This window comes from Falco cherrug, chromosome 7, assembly GCF_023634085.1.
Source record: "Falco cherrug isolate bFalChe1 chromosome 7, bFalChe1.pri, whole genome shotgun sequence".
In the NCBI taxonomy this organism is placed as follows: domain Eukaryota; kingdom Metazoa; phylum Chordata; class Aves; order Falconiformes; family Falconidae; genus Falco; species Falco cherrug.
The window spans coordinates 45,898,802-45,918,467 of NC_073703.1; the positions used below are offsets into that span (position 1 = coordinate 45,898,802).

General features: G+C 39.6%; 1 protein-coding gene across 1 annotated transcript in view; it reads right to left on the reverse strand.

Annotated features, from left to right (window-relative positions):
* Positions 1–100: 100 nt before the first annotated feature.
* The window catches only part of HSD17B12 (hydroxysteroid 17-beta dehydrogenase 12), an 89,491-nt gene continuing 69,925 nt past the window's right edge, over positions 101–19,666 (reverse strand). Inside the window, exons 7-11 of the mRNA XM_055716398.1 lie at positions 19,201–19,235; positions 13,683–13,764; positions 8,723–8,788; positions 1,979–2,128; positions 101–1,780 (exon numbers count right to left, since the gene is read on the reverse strand). Of these exons, the coding sequence (XP_055572373.1) occupies positions 1,676–1,780; positions 1,979–2,128; positions 8,723–8,788; positions 13,683–13,764; positions 19,201–19,235 (438 nt within the window). The 3' untranslated portion in view covers positions 101–1,675. The remainder of the gene's footprint in view (positions 1,781–1,978; positions 2,129–8,722; positions 8,789–13,682; positions 13,765–19,200; positions 19,236–19,666) is intronic.

Sequence of the window (19,666 nt, forward strand, 5' to 3'; positions counted from 1 at the left end):
TACAGTAATTATCACTGCATTATCATAAACGATAAAGGACAAGCAGACATCTAAATGTACAGGCAAATATTTTTCAGGGAAAAAACAACACAATACAGAGTCAGAGTAGATTCTATTTTATTTGTTTTACAAAGTCAAAACCATACAGATTTAGTCCAATGCTTCCACATCAGATCCAGAGAGCAAACCAAGTCTTGTGCTCTTACAGAACTAATACCACTGACTTCACCATCCCTGTTCCAAAAAATTAAGAAAACTATGGGATAGGATCTGCGTCTCAGATTTGATCAGCACCATTGCATCGGTATTCAGGTTTTTTCAATGTACAGAAATGTTAGCCCCAAAATCATACCTCAGCACAACATACTTTACTTCAAAATCAGAGCTTGAAATTATTCTTTGAAGGACAGAATACAACCTCCACTCCTCAGTCTCAGGAAGTCACCACGGAAAACTGTGGTAGCTGCTTGCAGTTTGATTTGCCATGTAAATTTCAGTATATTTTATGTTTGTAAGAAGGATTATTAGAGACTTTAAAGAGTAGGTAAATACAAACAACAGCAGTGCAGATTTCTCATATACTCTGATCCCTGCCTCCTGGAGCTGAAGAACTTCAGCCTCACTGGAGCACTCAGTTTTGGAATAGAACCATGAAACAAATGAGCTAATTTAAACACCATTAAGAGTGTTCTACATTTAAAGAAGTTTACTCATTCTCATTTTGAAAGCTGTCTCAAATATTCAGGATTCACATTTCAAAGGGCCTCACCAAAAAGACAGACTGATACATACTTCAAAAATAATTTAACTGTCATTGCTAACAAGGAGAGTAACTAATTTCAAGCTCTGCGTTTAAAGTACCCATAATCTTTTACATAGCAGCTAGCATGTAATACAAAGCTTTTGACATTTATCTACATTGTGTTATCACCACCTATTACAAAGAGCAGGCACTGAACTTTTAAAAATGTTATTACAAATCGTAAAGATTACATATTACTGAAAAGTTAGAATCCATGTTCAAGAACCAAGAATTTAAATACTTTTTGAAATGTTATTTTATGTATATATTTATAGATGAGCTATTACACTTATTTGGGGTTTTGGCCCATTTCCCTCAAGTTCATAACAAAAATCACCCTGGACCATGTAAGCAGACAAATGCTCACAAGCTGGCTGACAATGCAGAATCCCTGCAACTACCCAAAACCTGAGCTGGGAAAAAAATTACACTGTCAGTAGTGCTAGGTTACCTTTTTAAATAAACTCTCCCTTCCCACTCCTGCCCACCTGTCCAGAAATATGCGAAAACTACTACTTTTCTGCCCTTCACCCACGTGCACAATACATAGATGTGATGGACGCTATATGACCAAGTGGTTCCTCAACAGCACAATGTCTGATCAAGTCCATGTAAGTATTTCTTAAAGCACAGTGCAATTTTAGTCCAAAGCACGTCCCCCTTCATAAATCTATAAACAAATAAAGCCTATTTTAAAGTCAATATTAAGAAGTCAACAGTCCCGTTTCACCTGTATCCTCAAAACAGGACTGTTTCACTTGTTAGAAAGTACACCTACGATTGAAGATGTTCAAAACATTAGGTCTACTTGGTGCTGCACCATGGGTATGGAACCTGCAGCAGTCTCAGGCTTCTGAGATCGTTACCTCCAACTTACTTCTCCTTCATTTTTTTCAAGTAACGAGCCCGTATTTGTTTGTTTGTTTTCATGAGTAAATTAATGACAGCAGGCGTAGGTAGAAGAGAGAAGATCCATCCCTAAATAAAAAAAAAAAAGGGAAGTCTTAGCTTTTTATAGCCTGTACTAAGTGAAATCTAACAGTTATCAGCACACACAAATATTACCAAGTTATAATTAGAAGAACAAAAATAATTAATATGCAAAATTATTCTTTACTCTTCTTCCATAATAAATGCAAAGGACATTCCAGATTCTTGTTTTCCAAGGCGACTTACCATGAGTGCATGGGGTAGGCACCCGTTGGTCCGCGACTGCAGGCCTACCGTGCCTAAGGCAGCTCTGACATATGTTTCAGGACTGGGCTTACTGAAGGTCGGCTTGCGGATTTTGGACATTTTCGTTGCCACATAATATGGTAGAACACTCTGCATGTAGGAAAGATCATGTTAAGCAGAGAATGCTTTCAGATTAACTTACATACCCATCAAGGAACTAATATAATTGGAAATTAGATAACCTGTATATTGAATTCTAGCTTAAGCTAAGCCTTCTTTCCAGTTCTAAGATCACAATGTACAATATCTAAAACATGTTTAATCTGGTATCTTGCGGGACATGTTTAGAAGGATACGTTCAGTGTTCCACTGACAGTCAGCATCAGCAGCTGAGGCCCTACAAGTATATGGTTGAAAAGCTTTTCTTACAATTTGCCTTGTAAGTACAAAATTTCATTCCAGTTATTTAACAGAAAATGCTATAGTGTCTCTTCTCTGTAGTAACCCCCCAACGTTTGCTTGGGAGGGAGGTGCAGAACCCAAGACAGGGATTTTATGCTTAAGTAACAGCTCCACACTTTGGCACCTCTACAAAGGGAAACATGGAGGTGGGAAGAAGAAGGAGAAAAGGGAACACCAGGAGGCTTGGAACATTGAGCTTGTACTGCACTGGAGGGCTCAGAGGATGGAGGAGATACCGGTACCACAGTGGAAGACCTCAAGCACAGAAAGAAGGATCAAGAAACACAGCACAGTTAATGAGCTTTTATAGCAATGTTTGGAAGAAACAGAAAAAGGTGACAGGGGGTCACAGAACTACCTGGCCCTGACATAATGGAAAATCAAGAGGAAGCAGCATGTGTATACTGCTGACGGGGGGACACTGGTACCACAACAGCATGTCAGTGGTGAGGCAAGATAGACCTGGGGGATCCAAAATCACATTCCACCTATCCCTAGCTCATGCTGCTGGCAAAGGGAAGGGAAATGCATGTATACTCTTGCACTAGGAAGCAACCCTCTCGCCTCATAGTCATGATTTTGGCATTGCTTTTAACTTGTCCTCAATCTAGACCTCTAAAAAGGTCATCAAAAAAGCCCTGGTCTATAGCCACTTAATCAGATATTAAACATACCAGACCTCACAAGCTCAGAAAAGTTGGAACCTTACCAACACTTTGACAAGGACCTCCTAAGACTATCTGTGGCTGCACTAGTGATTCAATACAGTCACTACTGCCCATCACAGCAGTGAGCACTACAGTTCACATACCTTTACAGCAGATATCTGAGAAGTGTGCATCCACTTCTGCTACAGTCATGGATCTCAAAATGAGAATACCATCTTGAAACTGCGTAATATTTGGGCAAGTTGCAGTTTGGAAACCCCTGCTTCCCTACGTTAGTGTCTTAAAGAACAATGACCACAGGTTTGACCTCAGAAACATTTACTATCACACTCTCGGAAGCATAGCACAGGGGGGAAATGACCACTTGAATTCTCACTGACTATTCATCCATGCCATAGTGTGCACGCTTCAACAGGAATTTGACCACCACAAACAGGATTGGTATGTCTGCTCATTCCTTCACCCTAGAACATTAAAGCTGTGCACTTCTCTATATATAGGACTTTCAATAATATACCATGAGTCTACTTTAAAATGGAGAGGAAAAACATGGAGACTTGCACTTCAGAAGTCTAAGCAGTTACTGTTACCTTTGAAGTTGTCAAAAAGTTACAAATGCTTGGATAAGAAAACCACTCATTCTGTTACCATAACAGCATAGGCACCTAGTTTCAGCTCCAGAACATGAGCCTCATCCATTCTTCAGATTACATTTCTAAACAGAATCTCCAGTTTGGTGTTTTTTAAAAAAGAAAGCAATTCTAAGCTTAAAATTTGGTGGTGAATAAGATATGCAACATCCCCACACAGAGTGGCATGATAGTTATAGTTGTGATTTACTTTCTGTCTTCCTCTGTTAAAAACAGACTTCGTAAGTGAACTGCACTACCCAGTTAAGCCACTGGATAGCATGAAGGGGCAAACAATTGTGCCACAGACTTCAAGTCACGTAGAACAGGATTACACTCTAACATTTTTTTTTTCCTCCCCAATGTGCTGCAAAAAACAGACAGGTATTTAATTTCAGAGGCATTAGATTTACCATCTTCCTATTTTAACAATTATGAAGAGACCTGTTGAATCCATTAGTTTCCCCCCCTTCTTCCTTCCCAGTTTAGCATTTTGCATTCAAACAGATACAACCCACACTACCTGGGGAAGTAACTGCATAGAAAATTCCTTTTCTTTATGCAGGGAAAGCCTAGCGTGCTCTCCAGTTTCAAGACGAGCCTTAGAAGTAGCTTATGTCAATACAATGTCTCTTGCTTGCTTAAAACATTTTCTGCTGCTTATAGCTCTGATGCTTATTAAAATTGGCTGGCACTCAGAACTGGGGTCTTGAATGTTGTATGAATGGAAGAAGTCAAGATGTCTAGTCCTAAACAGAAGCCTCTACTAATTATGCTACAGTCACATAAAAATAAGCCCCAAAAAGACAGAATAGCTTGTTTACAGAATTTTATCACCTATTTTACCTTACTTTTTAATAAGACCAGAACTCTTGGGTGTCGCTAAAGAAGTTTCTTTCCGTATCTTTGTGGGCAAAAGGAGGGTGGGGGACAAAGAGGAAATGGAGGAACTGCAACAACCAAAGCTGACCTGTACAGAAAGCTAAAAAGCTTTGGAGGAAGGAAGACAATGTCATTAGCCATTAGTTTGGTGACAGCACACTTTGCTGAATACCTGGACAGAGAGCTGGGCTTGTCCAGTGTGGTGAGAAGGAGGCTGGTGGTGACTCAATACCAGCCCAACATTTCAAGGGCAGTTGTGAAGATGATAGCCAAACTCTTCCTGGTAGTGCCACGCAGAATAACAAGAGGCAAAACTGTCAATTTTGGCTGTGGAGTGCCAGACTGGACACTAGGGAGCAAGCCTTTTGTTAGGAGAGCAGTACAACACTCAAACCAGACTGTCCAGAGAGGCCGTGGCACCCCTGCCCTTGAAGGTTTTCAAGATTTGCTTGGATAAAGCCATGACTAGCCCATGACCTAGTGTGAGCAGCAGTCACACTAACTCCCAGGCAATCCCACTGCTAGGAGAGTAGGAGGTTAAGACTAGAAAACTTTCTAGAAATCCCTTTAGATGAACACTTCCTTGGTTTTGTGATCTGTTATTTTATATAGTGGATACGGCAGAAGAAAACAGGTAGTGAAATGTTTTGACTGCTACACTTTTGCTACACATAGTAATGAAGTATAGAGGGAAAATGCCAATAACTGAAGTTTACAAAAACTGAGTAAAAGGGGTAAAGAACCAAGCAATATTTTTAGACGTATTCAAAAAGCAAAAGTTTCAGAAGAGTCTGCAGAAACCTTTCAGGGAGAGATTTTTTCCAGTAGTGTCTTGAGGGGAGTCCTTACCTTCCTCATTCCTTTTCTTTCTGCCTATCTCTTTCTCTTCATGTAAACATACAGAATTTTCACTTACGCTATTACTGTGCTGCTTCCGTAAAATTAAGTAGGCCTGTCAGCCAAAAAGAGTGTATTTTTCATCTAAAGATGGCTACACTGCAATAAAAGCACTATATACTATCAAAACAGCTTCCACAGAGACAACAATCCACTTGAGCAAAACAGATATACTTTAGGCTCCTCAGAAACTGGCAAAATCCCCCCTGCGCTTTGTTTCTGCTTTTCATACAATGGTACTCTGCAGGTATGGGCATGGTGAAAGTTAAATCTTAAATGGTGATCTAAGCTGAAAGTGCGAGTCTGGAATTAAAAGCACTACACTTCTGAAGGTCGCAGATATGAACTTCAAAGAATCTAAGGGAGGTGCAGTCTTCCTCAAGGCTTGAGGGAGGTAGGTCAGCTAGTCTTCACAGGAAGGTACTTGTAATATTCATTAGTGGTTTATAGTGACTTAAGATGGAACAAGACGACAAGGACATGGACTGCAATAAAATTAGCATAACAAATTGAAGCTGTGACAGCTATTGGTCATCAGGTCCACATAACTCAGAATGGCAATTCACTGTCTACATTTAGGGGCAAAAAAGCAGTGCTGTCAGGAATTCAGCACTCTTAGCCAACACGGGAGGTACAAAAAGACAGCTTACCACAACCTGTGAAGTTTTGTATGGGAAAACGTAACTGTTGATACAGAAAGTCAGATTTAATTCTTCATTTGTTTATGTTAAAAATGTAAGACACAGAAAACTTTTTTCCTATCTTTTCCATACCCAAATGCTAGAAATTCTCTCCCATACTATGTATATTCACACTGTGTTTAATGCCTTCAGCCAAGCATGAGTTACTGAATTATTTACCTTTCGGTCTCAATAGGTACTCCATAGTCTTAACTGAACAGTACCTGCTCCTTCTTTGTTCGTCTCTTAAACTGGCAGAATACTATCTAAACAAAATTTGGGGAGGAGGAAACAAATGCACATAAGACCAACACATCTCAAAGATGTAACACTTATCTCTCCTGCAAGCACCTGTCTCTAAATACTCTCAACACTGAGGTAACCATCAGCAGCTCTACCTGAGAAAACACAACAAAACAGAGAAAGAGCTTAGACATCGTACTGCAACACGCAAAAAGAAAATCACACCCAGCTCTACTGCCAGTGAAGCAGCCTGTGCCTCGCAGTTTGTAGGTTGGCTTAAGCAGGGAAGAAATCCTACCAGAAGACTTCATATTATTGATGTAGACAAGAGAAATAGTCTTACCGGTTTCTTTAGTCTCATTTGGAGACTGTGACCACAGACTACAAGAGGGCCATGCTGCATGTAGATGAAACTGATCAGAAAAACAGCTGTCTGATAATGAAGCTAAATCTGCAATACAATCTGAAACACACTAAGGAGACAGAAGCAATACAGAAGAGTGAAAGTGAAAAGAAAGCTGTAAGGAACTTGGCAGTATGGTAAAAATTGACCCGTTGCAGGACCATTTGAGGCTGAAGCCAGGGAAAGACTTGGAAAGCCCTGTGAGAAGAGAAAGTGACAAGGAGACATAAAACACTAAACACTGCTGCAGCTTCAACCACTTCAAGAACTGAGAACACACACAAACCACCCTGTACACTGAACCTGTTGCACTTGCTCAGAGTGCTCCCTTTTCATGCATCCTGCATTGCTGCCGTTGGTTTAGCTGACATACACCCCAGGGTGCGAGGGCACAGCATCAAGCACTCTGAGGAGAAAGCATGCTTTGGGAGCACTACAGCAAGTTAGAATCTGTTACCAGTGTAAAACTAACATCATCTAGTCTATCCTCAAGGTCTACAGCAGCAGTTAGCATGCTTTCACGAACCACCTTTGCTAGGTTTCTCTCCACTGCCAAGAGAGCCCAAAATAAACAACATCCCTTAAGATGTTTAGTATAAGGTTTAAATCTAGGTTTAAACGAGGTTCCCATTAAAGGGTCAATGACTACATGGGAATAGCTCGCACAGCAATTGCCTCTTTTTCTTAGCACAATCCTCTCTCAGGAACTGGGACAGGACATCGTAACAAACATCTGGGACTAAACATCTGGACACAAAACTGCAGGACATTTCCTGGTGATAAGTTCTTGTTTTTTAAGTATGCTTAAAGAGGTAAAAAAAAATGTAGCACATCAAAAAGGTAACATAGTCTTAAGTTGTTAAGAACTTCTCTATGGTTTTAGCCATTAACAAAAGTTGTGCTCTCATGTTTAGTGATTACACAAATAAGGCAGGCAACTTTGTGCCATGCTCCTCATAGGGCGCTTGGAGTTCAGGTGGTTTTGAGAACCACCATACAGAACAGGGGAATGCCAGGTGTGGACATAGGCTAATCCTGTTTGGAAGAAGGTCCCTAAGTGAATTTAAAAAAAATAAACCACTGCCTTCACAGTACAGATAGGATCTTACACCACCTTTATCAAACCAATTATGGCTCTGGAGAGTTAGCAGGTACAACAAGAAGTGAAAAATTCAGTGTTTGTAGCTTGAAGTTCCAGCTTTGGCCATGTTTTGGAAGCAAACACTAAAAGTATGTGAGAAGTGATATTAAAGCAAAATCCAATAAAGCTGTGAGAGATTGGCTTGGTTTGCTTTTATGTCCCATCAAAAAAATAACTGAAATCATGGAATGTAAACAAATGAGGGGAAAAAAAAGTCAAGACTCATTAGTAATGTGGAAGCCTGGTACTAAGAAAATTAAATCAGGCCATTACATACAAAGGGTCTTTGGGGCTTTTGTTTGTTCTTGCTACTGTGCTTACACTAGCAGTTGATTCAGTGACACTGCAGGGACTGCAACTATTCTAGTCTTTTGAGCAGTTACCCATTGAATGTCTAACAAATGCCCTCCAAAAAAAGTGCATTTCCGTAGATGACGTTGTATAAAGATGTATTCTACTGAGTTGCACACGACTTTACAGAACATTTTATACTTAAATGTTTAATTACCACCGTCAGCTAAAAGAACCAAAACCACCCACAAAACCAAACTATGTTTTTGTTGCTTCAAGACACACTGTTTCAGAGTAACTTAAGAAAGCTGCTAATGGGATCAAAGGAAATCCTTATCCTTAATCTGTGTCACATATTCATGAATAGAGAATATGCTGATTCCCTTTTGTTACCAAGACACCAATGTTGCTGTGGTAACCACAGTTACATGAAACAAACTCTACTCACCTGCACAATGATGCCCTTGCTCTTATATTCTGCATGGAGGCCTTGGGAGAAGTAATCCACAAAAGCCTAGAGAGAAAAGAAGGGAAACGCACAGCATGCCACACATTAAAATGGAAACTATAGTTTGCAGGGTTTTGTAAGCATATTGGAATTACTATTTAAAGTTCCTATTTGCAAAGTGAAAAACCTTAGGTTTTCGAAGAAACTTTGCATATTAGAGCAACACCATCTGAATAGAAACCCTATGCTTACAAAGTATTTTTACAGAAGTGAGGCTCAATCTAAACAAATAAAATCCTTTTGCATTTAGAAGGAATAGGAACTAGATTGGTTACACAAAGCCTAGTTAATAAAGGAAGTAGTGAACATACAAAGTCTTATTTTATCTCCTTAGATGTTGGTTTGGGTTTTTTGGTTTGGTTTAGGGTTTTTTTAAGGAGTGATTTAAGTAGGGTTTCTCTTGTGTGTGGTTTTTAAAACACACTGCTTAAATACTTTTGTCTTCTGCCTTTACACTTTTGAGAAGTGCTACCCTATGGTGATACTTCTTCCTATTCCTAAAGTCCACCTCCACAGATTCTGTTCCAAACTTCTTGAAGTTTTAGAAATTGCAAGACTAAGTTTAAAGAAAGAAGCGAAAGGGCTTAAAAGGTGGATGCTAGTATCTGCCTTCAAGATGCCCTCACATCTGATACAGCTGCCTCCACGACCATGCCAAGGAAGTGTTGTCCTAATAACCCAAGGCTACTCAGCAGTTCAAACCAGCATAGATTCCCCTTCCCCGAGCTCTTCTAAACCACCTTTCCACTCTTCCCTCCTGCAGTTCAGTGAGACAAAATATCAGGTTCTGCTATGGTTTCTTGTTTTAGTGAAACAGTACAGCTATGTAGGATGAATGGAGTACCTTCAGCTGAAGGAATTAAAACTCTTATCCATGCTTGAAGCTAAAATGAATACTAAATTAATTCAAGTATTTACGAAGCATTGCTTCTGACCAGTTTCAAAACAAACAGCAAAGCTGTAGTATTGCACCTGCAATACAGTCTTCCTTTGGTCACCATGTCACCAGTGGATTCACACAAGTCCTAACTGAAAGTAGCACTTCAAGTTTACAGTGCCCATTGTTTTTCCTACCAAGGTCATCCCACTGAACTCAGTCTATACAAGAAGCAACAGAAACACTCCCACACTGCTGGGCTATTTCTCTACATACACAAGATAGGAAAGGAAAAATGAGATTTTGCTGCATAGCAGATAGGTCTTTTTATTCTTCAAATTGCATGTACAAGGTAGGAGGCTCATTTAAAAAAAAAAAAAATCTTCTGTCCAGCTGTTCTTTCCTTTCCCCTTTCCCCCAAGCATAAGTTCTTAATGAAATTCAGTACTCAACATGAACAAGACTCTGAAAGTCTGGTCTAGCAGAAATGATTCAAGTGAGCTAGCCATCTTATTGCAACAATAAGGCACTTGCATAGACATGCAAGTAGTTCAGTATAGTCCCTGAACACATTTGCCAGATGCATGTGTGATAACTGCACAGAGTATATCATAATCTATTGAAAATAAATAAAAAACCTATATTGTGTTAATCAAAGTGCTGTGATCATTCAAATCTCTAAATATTTCTACATGACAAGAGTCCCAAAATCAGTTACTGCTCCAAATACGGAGAAACAGTATAAAGACTGTCATCCCTACCAGTTGCAAAAGGGTTGCAATAAAGAGAATGTTCATTTTATATGAGAAGAAAAAGCAACTTCCAGTATCCAAGTAAGCTTTAGAGGTTTTCTTCTTGCAGAACTGTATTTCAAGACAAGTTGGGTTTTCTATCTTCAGATGCTCATGCTCCCCAACAATCTTTAACTTAAAACCATCTTAAGAACACTAAGTAAACATCTTCTGAATAAGCAGATAAGCATTGCATGCAAGAAAATTTATTTTCCTTGTATATCCCATAACAAACCCAAATACTAAAGACATGGGGAAGAAAAAAGATACTGTATTTCACTTCTCATTAGTATTAACACAAATAGATAGGTAAACATGTCAAAAAAAATAGGGCTATGATTTCTTTATAAGTTTCTCATTTCATTGTAAACTAGGCAATTCCCCACAGGAAGGTTAAAGAGTTGAACTGAGTCTCTTCCTGATAATTAGCCAAAGCCATTTACTTAAGACTTGAAGGATACTATGCTTTAAAGCCCCCTCTATATAGATGAGGAAAAAACCCTAGAAACTGCAGATACAGTCTTTCTATAGCTGTATTAGGAGAGTCACTTTCATGCTTACTAATCTTGCTGTGGTAGAAGATAAGCAGTGCTGATAATCGGCAGATTACTTAACCTGCAATTGAGTTGGGGTTTTTTGGGTTTGTTTTTGGTTTTTTTTTTTGGGGGGGGGGAAGAAATATTTGAGATTCTCGTTGAAAAAGACTAACCAAAGAAGTGTAAGGCATATTATCACTAAAATCAGAAGCTCATTCATTCCATAAAGCTGAAGGCACTGCCACAATGGAAGTGACCTTTTATATTAAAACAAAGAACTGTTCTCTCAGGAAACAGCTATTTCAAGAGCAAATTTTGCCAGCTAAAACTAACTCAGGCTTTCCTGATTTCTAAACCTCAGTATCCCCTCCTTTAGTATGAATAAAGTAGCGTGCATCAATTCCTTCCTAGAAATACGAAGACATTACTGAGAGTCTAGAGAAAACAAGTCTGTTCTGACATGAATGACACTATTGAAGGCCTCTTCACCCAGTCAAGGTTCTGCTTCAACTCCTAAATCCTTGAACTCTTTAAGGTAATTACCAGGTGTACCTGAAAAAGCTGTGGTGCCATACTGCTTTAATACCACTGGAAATGTCTCTTGGATTTGGTTTTATCACGTACACTTCAGTTCCATACTGCATACCTGTATTCTGTCTTTAAGGCATTAGCTGGAGATCTTATAGGGGAACGTTTTAGAAACCCCTATAAGTATCTCTGGAAAAAAATAAGACCAGCTGCAGCAAGACAAAACTGTCCCAGTGACAGAAACAGAAACCAGAGCAGATAAATCTAAAATGAAATGTAGATCTAGAGTAGTAACTTATGAACTGGTAAAATAAACCAGCCTGTATGTGGAAGACAACTGGAAATTTCAGTAAAAGGAGGAGTGTCTGACCAAGTGGGGGGTTTGTTGATGAACTAAAAGGAGCATGACAGACAGAAACAAGGAGAAGTAACAGAGGAGAAACACAAAACCTAAACTAGGAAAAGACTAGCAAAAAACACAAAGTAGCAGTAAAGGATCCTACAGGCACACTAGTTTCAGGAGGAGTTTTGGAGAAATGGGGGTCTGATGAATCATGGAGAAAACTAGAGATAAAGGGTAGAAAAACATTAAGGTATTCAACACTTCTTTTGCCTTTGCACAGCCAAAGCCTCCTCACAGGCTTCTGCATGCACCAGTTTATTTAATGAAAGGCACAGGCAGCAACAATTTAGGGACTACTCAGAGAAGCTGGATGCATTCAAATCTGTGGAGCCACCACAGATTTACTCAAGAGTGCTGGAAGAAGTAGTCCATATGTATACAGGTCTGCTGCCTATGATATCTGAAAAACCATGGAAACTAGGGGAGGTCTTTGACAGTTGGAAGAGAGCTAACATATCCCTCCTTGAAAAGGCAAGAATGATACAGTCAGCTTTAACTCAGTTTGTGGAAAAAACATAGAGCCCTCTTGGAATTCATTTCCGAGCACATAAAGGTCAAGAAGGTACACCAAAAACAGTGAACACAGATTTACCAACAGCAAATTGCTTTCTACAGTGGAGTAAACTAGCTTTGATGCTGAGGGAAACAGATTTTTAATATATATAAACTGTATGTGTGTGTATATACAGATATATTTCTACTTCAGTAAAGCTTTTGACACCATCTTTTGCAGCATTCTCATTTGGAAGTCAAGCAGATATGTGTTGAAATGACAAACTGCTGGCCAGACAAAGCTGGCTGGACCACCAGGCTCAAAGGGCCATGATTAATAGCTTGACACCTGGCTGATAACAGGCAGACAACCCTGCAGATCAATACGAAGGCCCATATTCTTTGGTATCTCCTGTCAGTGACCTAGATGACACAGAGCACACCCTCAGCAAACTTGCAGATGACATTAGATGGAATAGCTGACATGACAGATCTTCAGTCCAGAGACCCTGATAAACTTGATTATCGTTAAACATCATGAGATTTCTTGACTGGCACTGAGTGAAGTGCAAACTTCTGCATACAGAGTGGGATAATGTCATGCCTTAATTTTGGTTGAGTAGCAGCCCTGCTGCAAAGAACCTGGAATTTATTGTGGCTACCAGGGAGAGAATAAGCCAATAATCCACTCACTGCAAGAACATTAAATGACATACTGGACTACATTAGCAGGAGGTGTGGTCAGAAGTTCAAGGGGAGTTGACTACTTGGTAGTGGCAAGGCCCTAGAGCTCTATCCTTTCTCTTACCTGAAATGCTAAACTTAAGGCAACTAATAAAAAAAAAAAAAAAAAGACAAATGTTTGCTTCCAGCAAGCACCAGAAAAGTCCTACCTCAATATATATGTGTATATATATTGAAGATACACATCTTCAGTAAGATTAAAGAGTTTCAAAGTCAAAATAAGAAAGTGTGTTAAACTTTGTCAATGTCCTTTCTCAACCTCACACTAAGCTTGCTTGGTACACTAGATCCTTTCCCATGTAAAAGCAGAATGCATGAAACATGAAACATAGAAAAGAGTCATTTCCCTGCTAGTAAATGCTTGCACTCATTTTAATCTCAGGCTTCCAGCTTCCACTATTGGAAAAATTTAAGTTACAAACTCAGTCCTTAGTTCATGAAAGCACCACTAGATGGACACCAAAACATTTATTCCTGTAATGTTGGCTTATGTTTGACACTCAATTTCAGTGTGGAAAAGAACACTTACCTTAGTTGCAGAGTAAAGAGTCAGTAGTGGAGTTGGATACATCCCAGCAGCTGAGGAGATATTCAGGATTACTCCTTTTGATCTGAAAAGGCAGCAAAGATATATTACCATGAAATAGAAGGAACTTCTTTTCGCGTTTTGGAAAAGTACTACAAGCCTAAAGAAAACCTTTGGGATGCAACTGAGATTAAGATCTGTTTAAAAAACCCAACCAAATCCTAAATTGAAGTTTACAAATATGACTTTAAGCACAATTATAAGTATTCAAGCAGCTGCTATCAACCAATCAGGAACAACTCCAAGGTCAATACAGCAAGATAATCAAGCTCCATACATATATATATTACACACACACTGGGATAAACTATGCAAAACTGACTGAGTGAAGCTGGCACAAGTCCAAAAGGCAACTTCTACATCCCAGGCTAAGGTGGCAGAAATGGCAACACAAGTTTGTTGTATAGTTTACACTTTGATAATCCCTTTCATTTTCTGAATGTTACTTCATAACAGATCTTCAAGACAGGAAGCATCTGAACCTACTGCTCAAATACATAAGTATTTTACTATTGTATGGAAGATATTCAGTGGATGATTACAGAAAATGAGAGTTGTTTTACATCTGTATTACAGTAACGCTGAAGGTATTCCACAGTAATATTTCAGGAAGGGTACCAGTCTGAAATTAGCTACTACCTGCTCTGCCAAGCACTGCTAAAGTATGTGCAGGTAGGACAGAAAGCAAGACTCCTGGGTTTCCCAACCCAATTTTGCGCATGTCTTTCTGAGACTAGTTTTACCTACAAAACCAGGCATATAATTTAGTGCTAAATAGAAAGAATTAGTTTTAAAAGCTTCAGGCAAATTAGGGCAAGTATGCTGTTAGTAGGTGCTACCAGACAGTCCAACACAGTAAAATCTCAGCTGCTTCTTACCCTGTAGTAAGTTCAAGCTGGTTTACCTGAACACACTAAGTATGCCGTGTTTAGTGCAGAGCGAGAATGTTCACGCAGGTAGGCATCACGCAGCTCAACTCCTGCAGATTCACATTGAGTTTCTCATCATATTTTTTCATCTAGATATACCCTATGCCGCTGCTGTCACAACAATTTAAGTAACCATCTTAAAACAGTTGAGTAAGTGACCATTAAAAATAAAAATGTTATAAGTCTTTGAAAATCATGACTACAGATTCAAACCAACATGGCTTCTGCCATACCACTGTGAATTAAATCAGGTTTTAAATCATCTCTAGAAATGAGATGGCTAATGCGACAGAAAATCATTCCAGTCATTCAGGATTTCAACCACCTTTGCCAAAGTTTGTTGCATTTTTCAGGAATTACCTGCAAGGCTTGGTTGATGAAATAAAGTAGCAACATGGATCAAAATATGTAGTTTGGAGAAAGTAAGACCACGAATTAATCATGAATTTTCACGACAGCAAAAGGTTAACAGTGGATGCCAGAAGATTTTCATATAAAGACAGGTGGTACTTGTGATATTTATTCATGAGCTCAAATGGGGATTAGCAGGGAAATGAGTATTCATGCAGTTTTTAAGAGATTACCAGATTGCAGAATACTATAAGAATATTGGAGAATAGTATATAACTTTTCAAACAGCTCAGACTGCTATGTGAACGGACTACAGAATGGCAGATGAAAAATCAATATTAACAAAACCAACAACGCATACTAAAGAAAACCACGTGAATTAACCACAAACTTTGCAGGACTCTAAATCAAGTATGCGTTCCCTGGAAAACCTGAACAAAGTTCACAAGGAGTTCTTGTTTTGTGCAGCAGTCACCAAAACCAGCCAAAGAACAGGGTGGTGGAGATGGCAGGGACAGATCCACAACCACTGAAATCCTGTAATAAAGTCTACAGAACACTTTTATCCCTCCAAATATTAGGCAGAAATATTAAGAACCTGATGATTTAGGAAAGGGGAGAAGAAATAAGAAGAAACTGATACATCGATGGGGTGAAAAGACTGGCTCAATACTGCCATTTAATAGACTACTAAAAGCAGCCATGATAAAAGTATACAGGCTAACGAATGACAAAGATTAAGATCTTGATATATCCTCTCAGAATAGAAAAGAAAGATGACATTTATTTAAATGAAAGACTGAAAATTTAGATCCAATAAAAGGAAGTGTTCTTCCCATATTCAGACTACAGGAGTACTTGCCACAAAACTTAATTCAGGACAAAAGCTTAACGGGATTAAAAAAAAGTAAGCATTTATATGGATAAGCAGGAGCCTCACACTTATAAACAGAGGCTTTAGAAGAGAGGCTGGTATTCAGGCTGTAAAGAACTCAGCATCTGGCTAGACTGCAACTTTCCAGCAGGAGTAGTGACTGTCATTTAAGTGCAGTGAATTAGTGGTCTGACCCAGTGAAGAAAATCTTCTTGGAAACACAACAAATTAATAGCAGCTCCTTGCAGAAGCTCCACGTATTGGTCTCTTTGAAGCAGTCAATGCCACTGTGGGTTTTGTGGTTTGTATTTTTTCTTTACAAAGAAAAGAGTCCCAGCCTTAAAAGCTCATAACTTAAAACCTCCAGATAAAAGGAAACTGAGAAACACGCATCTAGGGGGAATGCTTCCAATTACTTCAATTACAATCTTCCTTCTTAGAGGAACTGCCGAAATGTTTTTAGGGAGGGATCTGAAGAACTAAGGGAGCATTGGTGCAGCAAAAAGAAATTTTAGCTCCATCCAACTCTACTATGCAGTTAATAGGAAAAAAAAAAAAAAAAAAAGTTGGTTAAGATGAAGAGAGCCAGGCCCACACCCTCACACCTCCCCATCATTCTACCTTAAAGTGGTCCAGCACCGGGAGGCTATATTTAGCCATCTCCCTGTTGCTGTGGCAACCAGCGCCTGCTCCAGCTGCACAAGTGGAAAGAGCAAGCTTCCTCTGTAATGTAATTATGCACTTGCTACTTCCCTGGCAGTAAATACCATAGTCTGATATTTGTCTAGAAACAGTCAACTGATTTTTGTTGGTGGTGGGTTTTTTGTTCCCGAAGACATCAAGCTCCAATTTTCAGTTGTCTGAGTCTCCCACCTTAAGACAGTACCTGAAAATTTACAGAGGAACAATAGGAAGCTGCAGATTATAAACTGTCACTTTAAGTGTTCAGAGCACAGGAGAGGAGCCAAAGCAGAGAATCTAAATGCCATTACCAGAAGTGGCATTCATCTAATGCCGCTATATTTATTATGAATAAGAAGTCAAAAGTCAAAGACACACCAAGATGTACTTATGTCTTCTCCTTAACAGACCTGGTTGCAAAGCATGTACAGTCTAGTCTATTTCTGTATTTGTCTTGTAATATATTGCTATAAATCCAACATTCAAATATGTAAAAGTACACACTATAGCTAGCTGCAAGATGCTATAGTGTGCTACATCATATCCATCTACTTGACACGCTATCCTTCTTGAACAAGTGAGGAATAACGATGGGATTCCTAGTCTAGTTTTATTCTAGAGCCTGGAGCCCTTTTTCCTGACCCATGGTCCCACATGAGAAGTTTACGGTTCACCCAAAGAGCAGCCGAGTACAGCTACTGTTCATTCATGCCCGTGGATTCGCTGGACATTCATGTCCTCCTGTGGTTACCCACTCTGAGCGGCGTTAATGGCCTGTGAGCTATGACTATGCAGAAGTTGGCAGCTGCAGACATTGCTTCTGTGCACTGCAAACTCAACGGACTTCACAAAACCAAACATAAAATGGAAGCTTTTTCAAATATTTTCCCCTGGGATGGAAACCAAGGCCTTCATTCAAATGGAGCATTCATTTAAAGTGGCTCCTCACACACAGGAAAGTTCAAGATGAGTACTACTATTTAGGTTTTTTTAACCACTATTAATCTTTTTTTTTCCAGGTTTCTCGAACATTTATCCATGAGATTCCTGAGGTAATCACAGTTAGGAAAAGTAAGAAGAAACATGACTGTGCGCTCAAGGGTAGCCAGAACCAGAAGTCAGCACAATGCCCGTTTGCTGCCTTTCATTCAAACCATCTTACCCAGGTTAATATGTAACAGAAAAACATACGCAGGATATTCTGTAAGTAAAGTATACATCATTCTGTCCTGAGCAGCTGAAGAGATCAACTCTGCCAGAGGGACAACTATAATATTTCTTCAGACAACAAATGAGGCAAGAAATTGTTAGAGCCTCAAAGTTCCAAAAATTAATAACAAACCAATATTAAATCCTTTGGAAACAGAATAGCTTTGTTCATGTTGGCATCTTTCAAGACTGGTGGTTTCACAAAAGGCAAGTCCCTTTATCAATAACAGTACGTGAGCAAGAAATAACTTTTGACTTACAAACCCTGAGTAGCTACCCCTACTGTACTACAATCCTCATCCTCTACTCCAGCTTTACTGGGAAACATTACACCCCTCCCCAGAGCTCTGTCTTTGGTTTTCTTTTCCAATTAAAGTTTCTTTACATGAAATAAACTTATCTCTTGATTAACTAAAAATCTAAGCTTGCCATCACCCTGATATGCTAGACACTGAATCCCACACTGGCCACTAGCTCTTACTATTTGCACTCAGGAAGAAACTTTGGTTTAGATGTGAAACGTTTGCCCTGCATCTGTGCAGCACTTGAATAATTGAATCCTGATCTGCAATTGAGATTCCCATATAGTGGGATGATACAATACCTTTTTTTCTTCTTCCTTAATTTTTGTCAGATTTGGAGGTTTGCCCCACACGTACGCTCCTCTTACAGTATTTGTTTGGAGGCAATACCCCAGTGACTTATCATGCACGGTTCTACACAGGTTTCCTCAGTGTTGCGAGCATAGTTCAGACCTGAGGTAGGGCGACCCCCACAAGCTGGGGTTAGTACCACAATGGTGTGGTGTTGATGTCCCAAACAGCCTGGGACAGTCAACATCAGCTAGAAAACAGCCTGGAGGTACTATGGGGAAACACTGCACCTTTTAGTTTCACTTGGGAGCTAGCTAGGAAGTCAGTATGCATCTTCCATGGCGACAGTAGTGTGCATTAACTCCTATTTTAAAGAGCTGGTCTCCAATTCTACTTTTCCCAACGATCACAGACTTTCCTCAATATACCTCCTACTGTATAATGAGAACATATTCTTTGCATCCATTTTACTTACAATGACTTAGAGAAATAGCCTTAAGAAGGTTATTCCCAGCAACTGTAACCGCCCCCTCAGAATAGCAGGTTGTTGAGTTAGTGCTGATGAGTCAGACGGGCTTTTTAATTCTGTTCTAAAAGGAATCACCACAACAGTGGAGAAGGGAGAGGAAAAATAAAAAGGGAATCGAGTGGAAAAGGCTTCCACCGTCTGATGATTCATGCACCATCAGCGTGACTCACCCGGCATTACTCTGCCATTAAAACATGGAGACTAGGCTGATTAGTCACAGTAATGAATTTTTCAAGAAAGGATTCTCCCCTATAAATAATGATGACTTTGTCTGGATAGTGTTAGCGTGACTCACCTTTCCAGCATGCCGGGCAGCACCAATCGTGTCATCTGCAAAAAGAAAACATTCGTGATGGCTCAGAATGCAGACACCAGACAGCCAGAGACCAAGGGAAACCTCCCTTCCTCCCAGAAGCAGCTGCCACCCCCCTCCACCCCAACCAAGGCTCAGGGAAGCAGAGAGCATACTTTGCGTAGGCAGTTTATTTTTATTCTACCTGGATAACTTGGCTCTGTCAAGTAGTGTGTGCACTGAATCTGGTGAACCCATACAGCTAGCAGCATAAGAGTAAATAAAAAAAAAAAAAAGTCTTTGGCGCTCTGCAGCATTTGTGGCCCCTAAAGAACGTTAAACCACCAGAGTACTATGGTACACGTATGATCTTTCTCTCCCCGCAAAAAGCATCTGTCTTCCTCAAGATTGACAAAATGTATCACCTATGCCAAGACTCAAGACAAGATCCAGTGCATTTTAGCTAGGC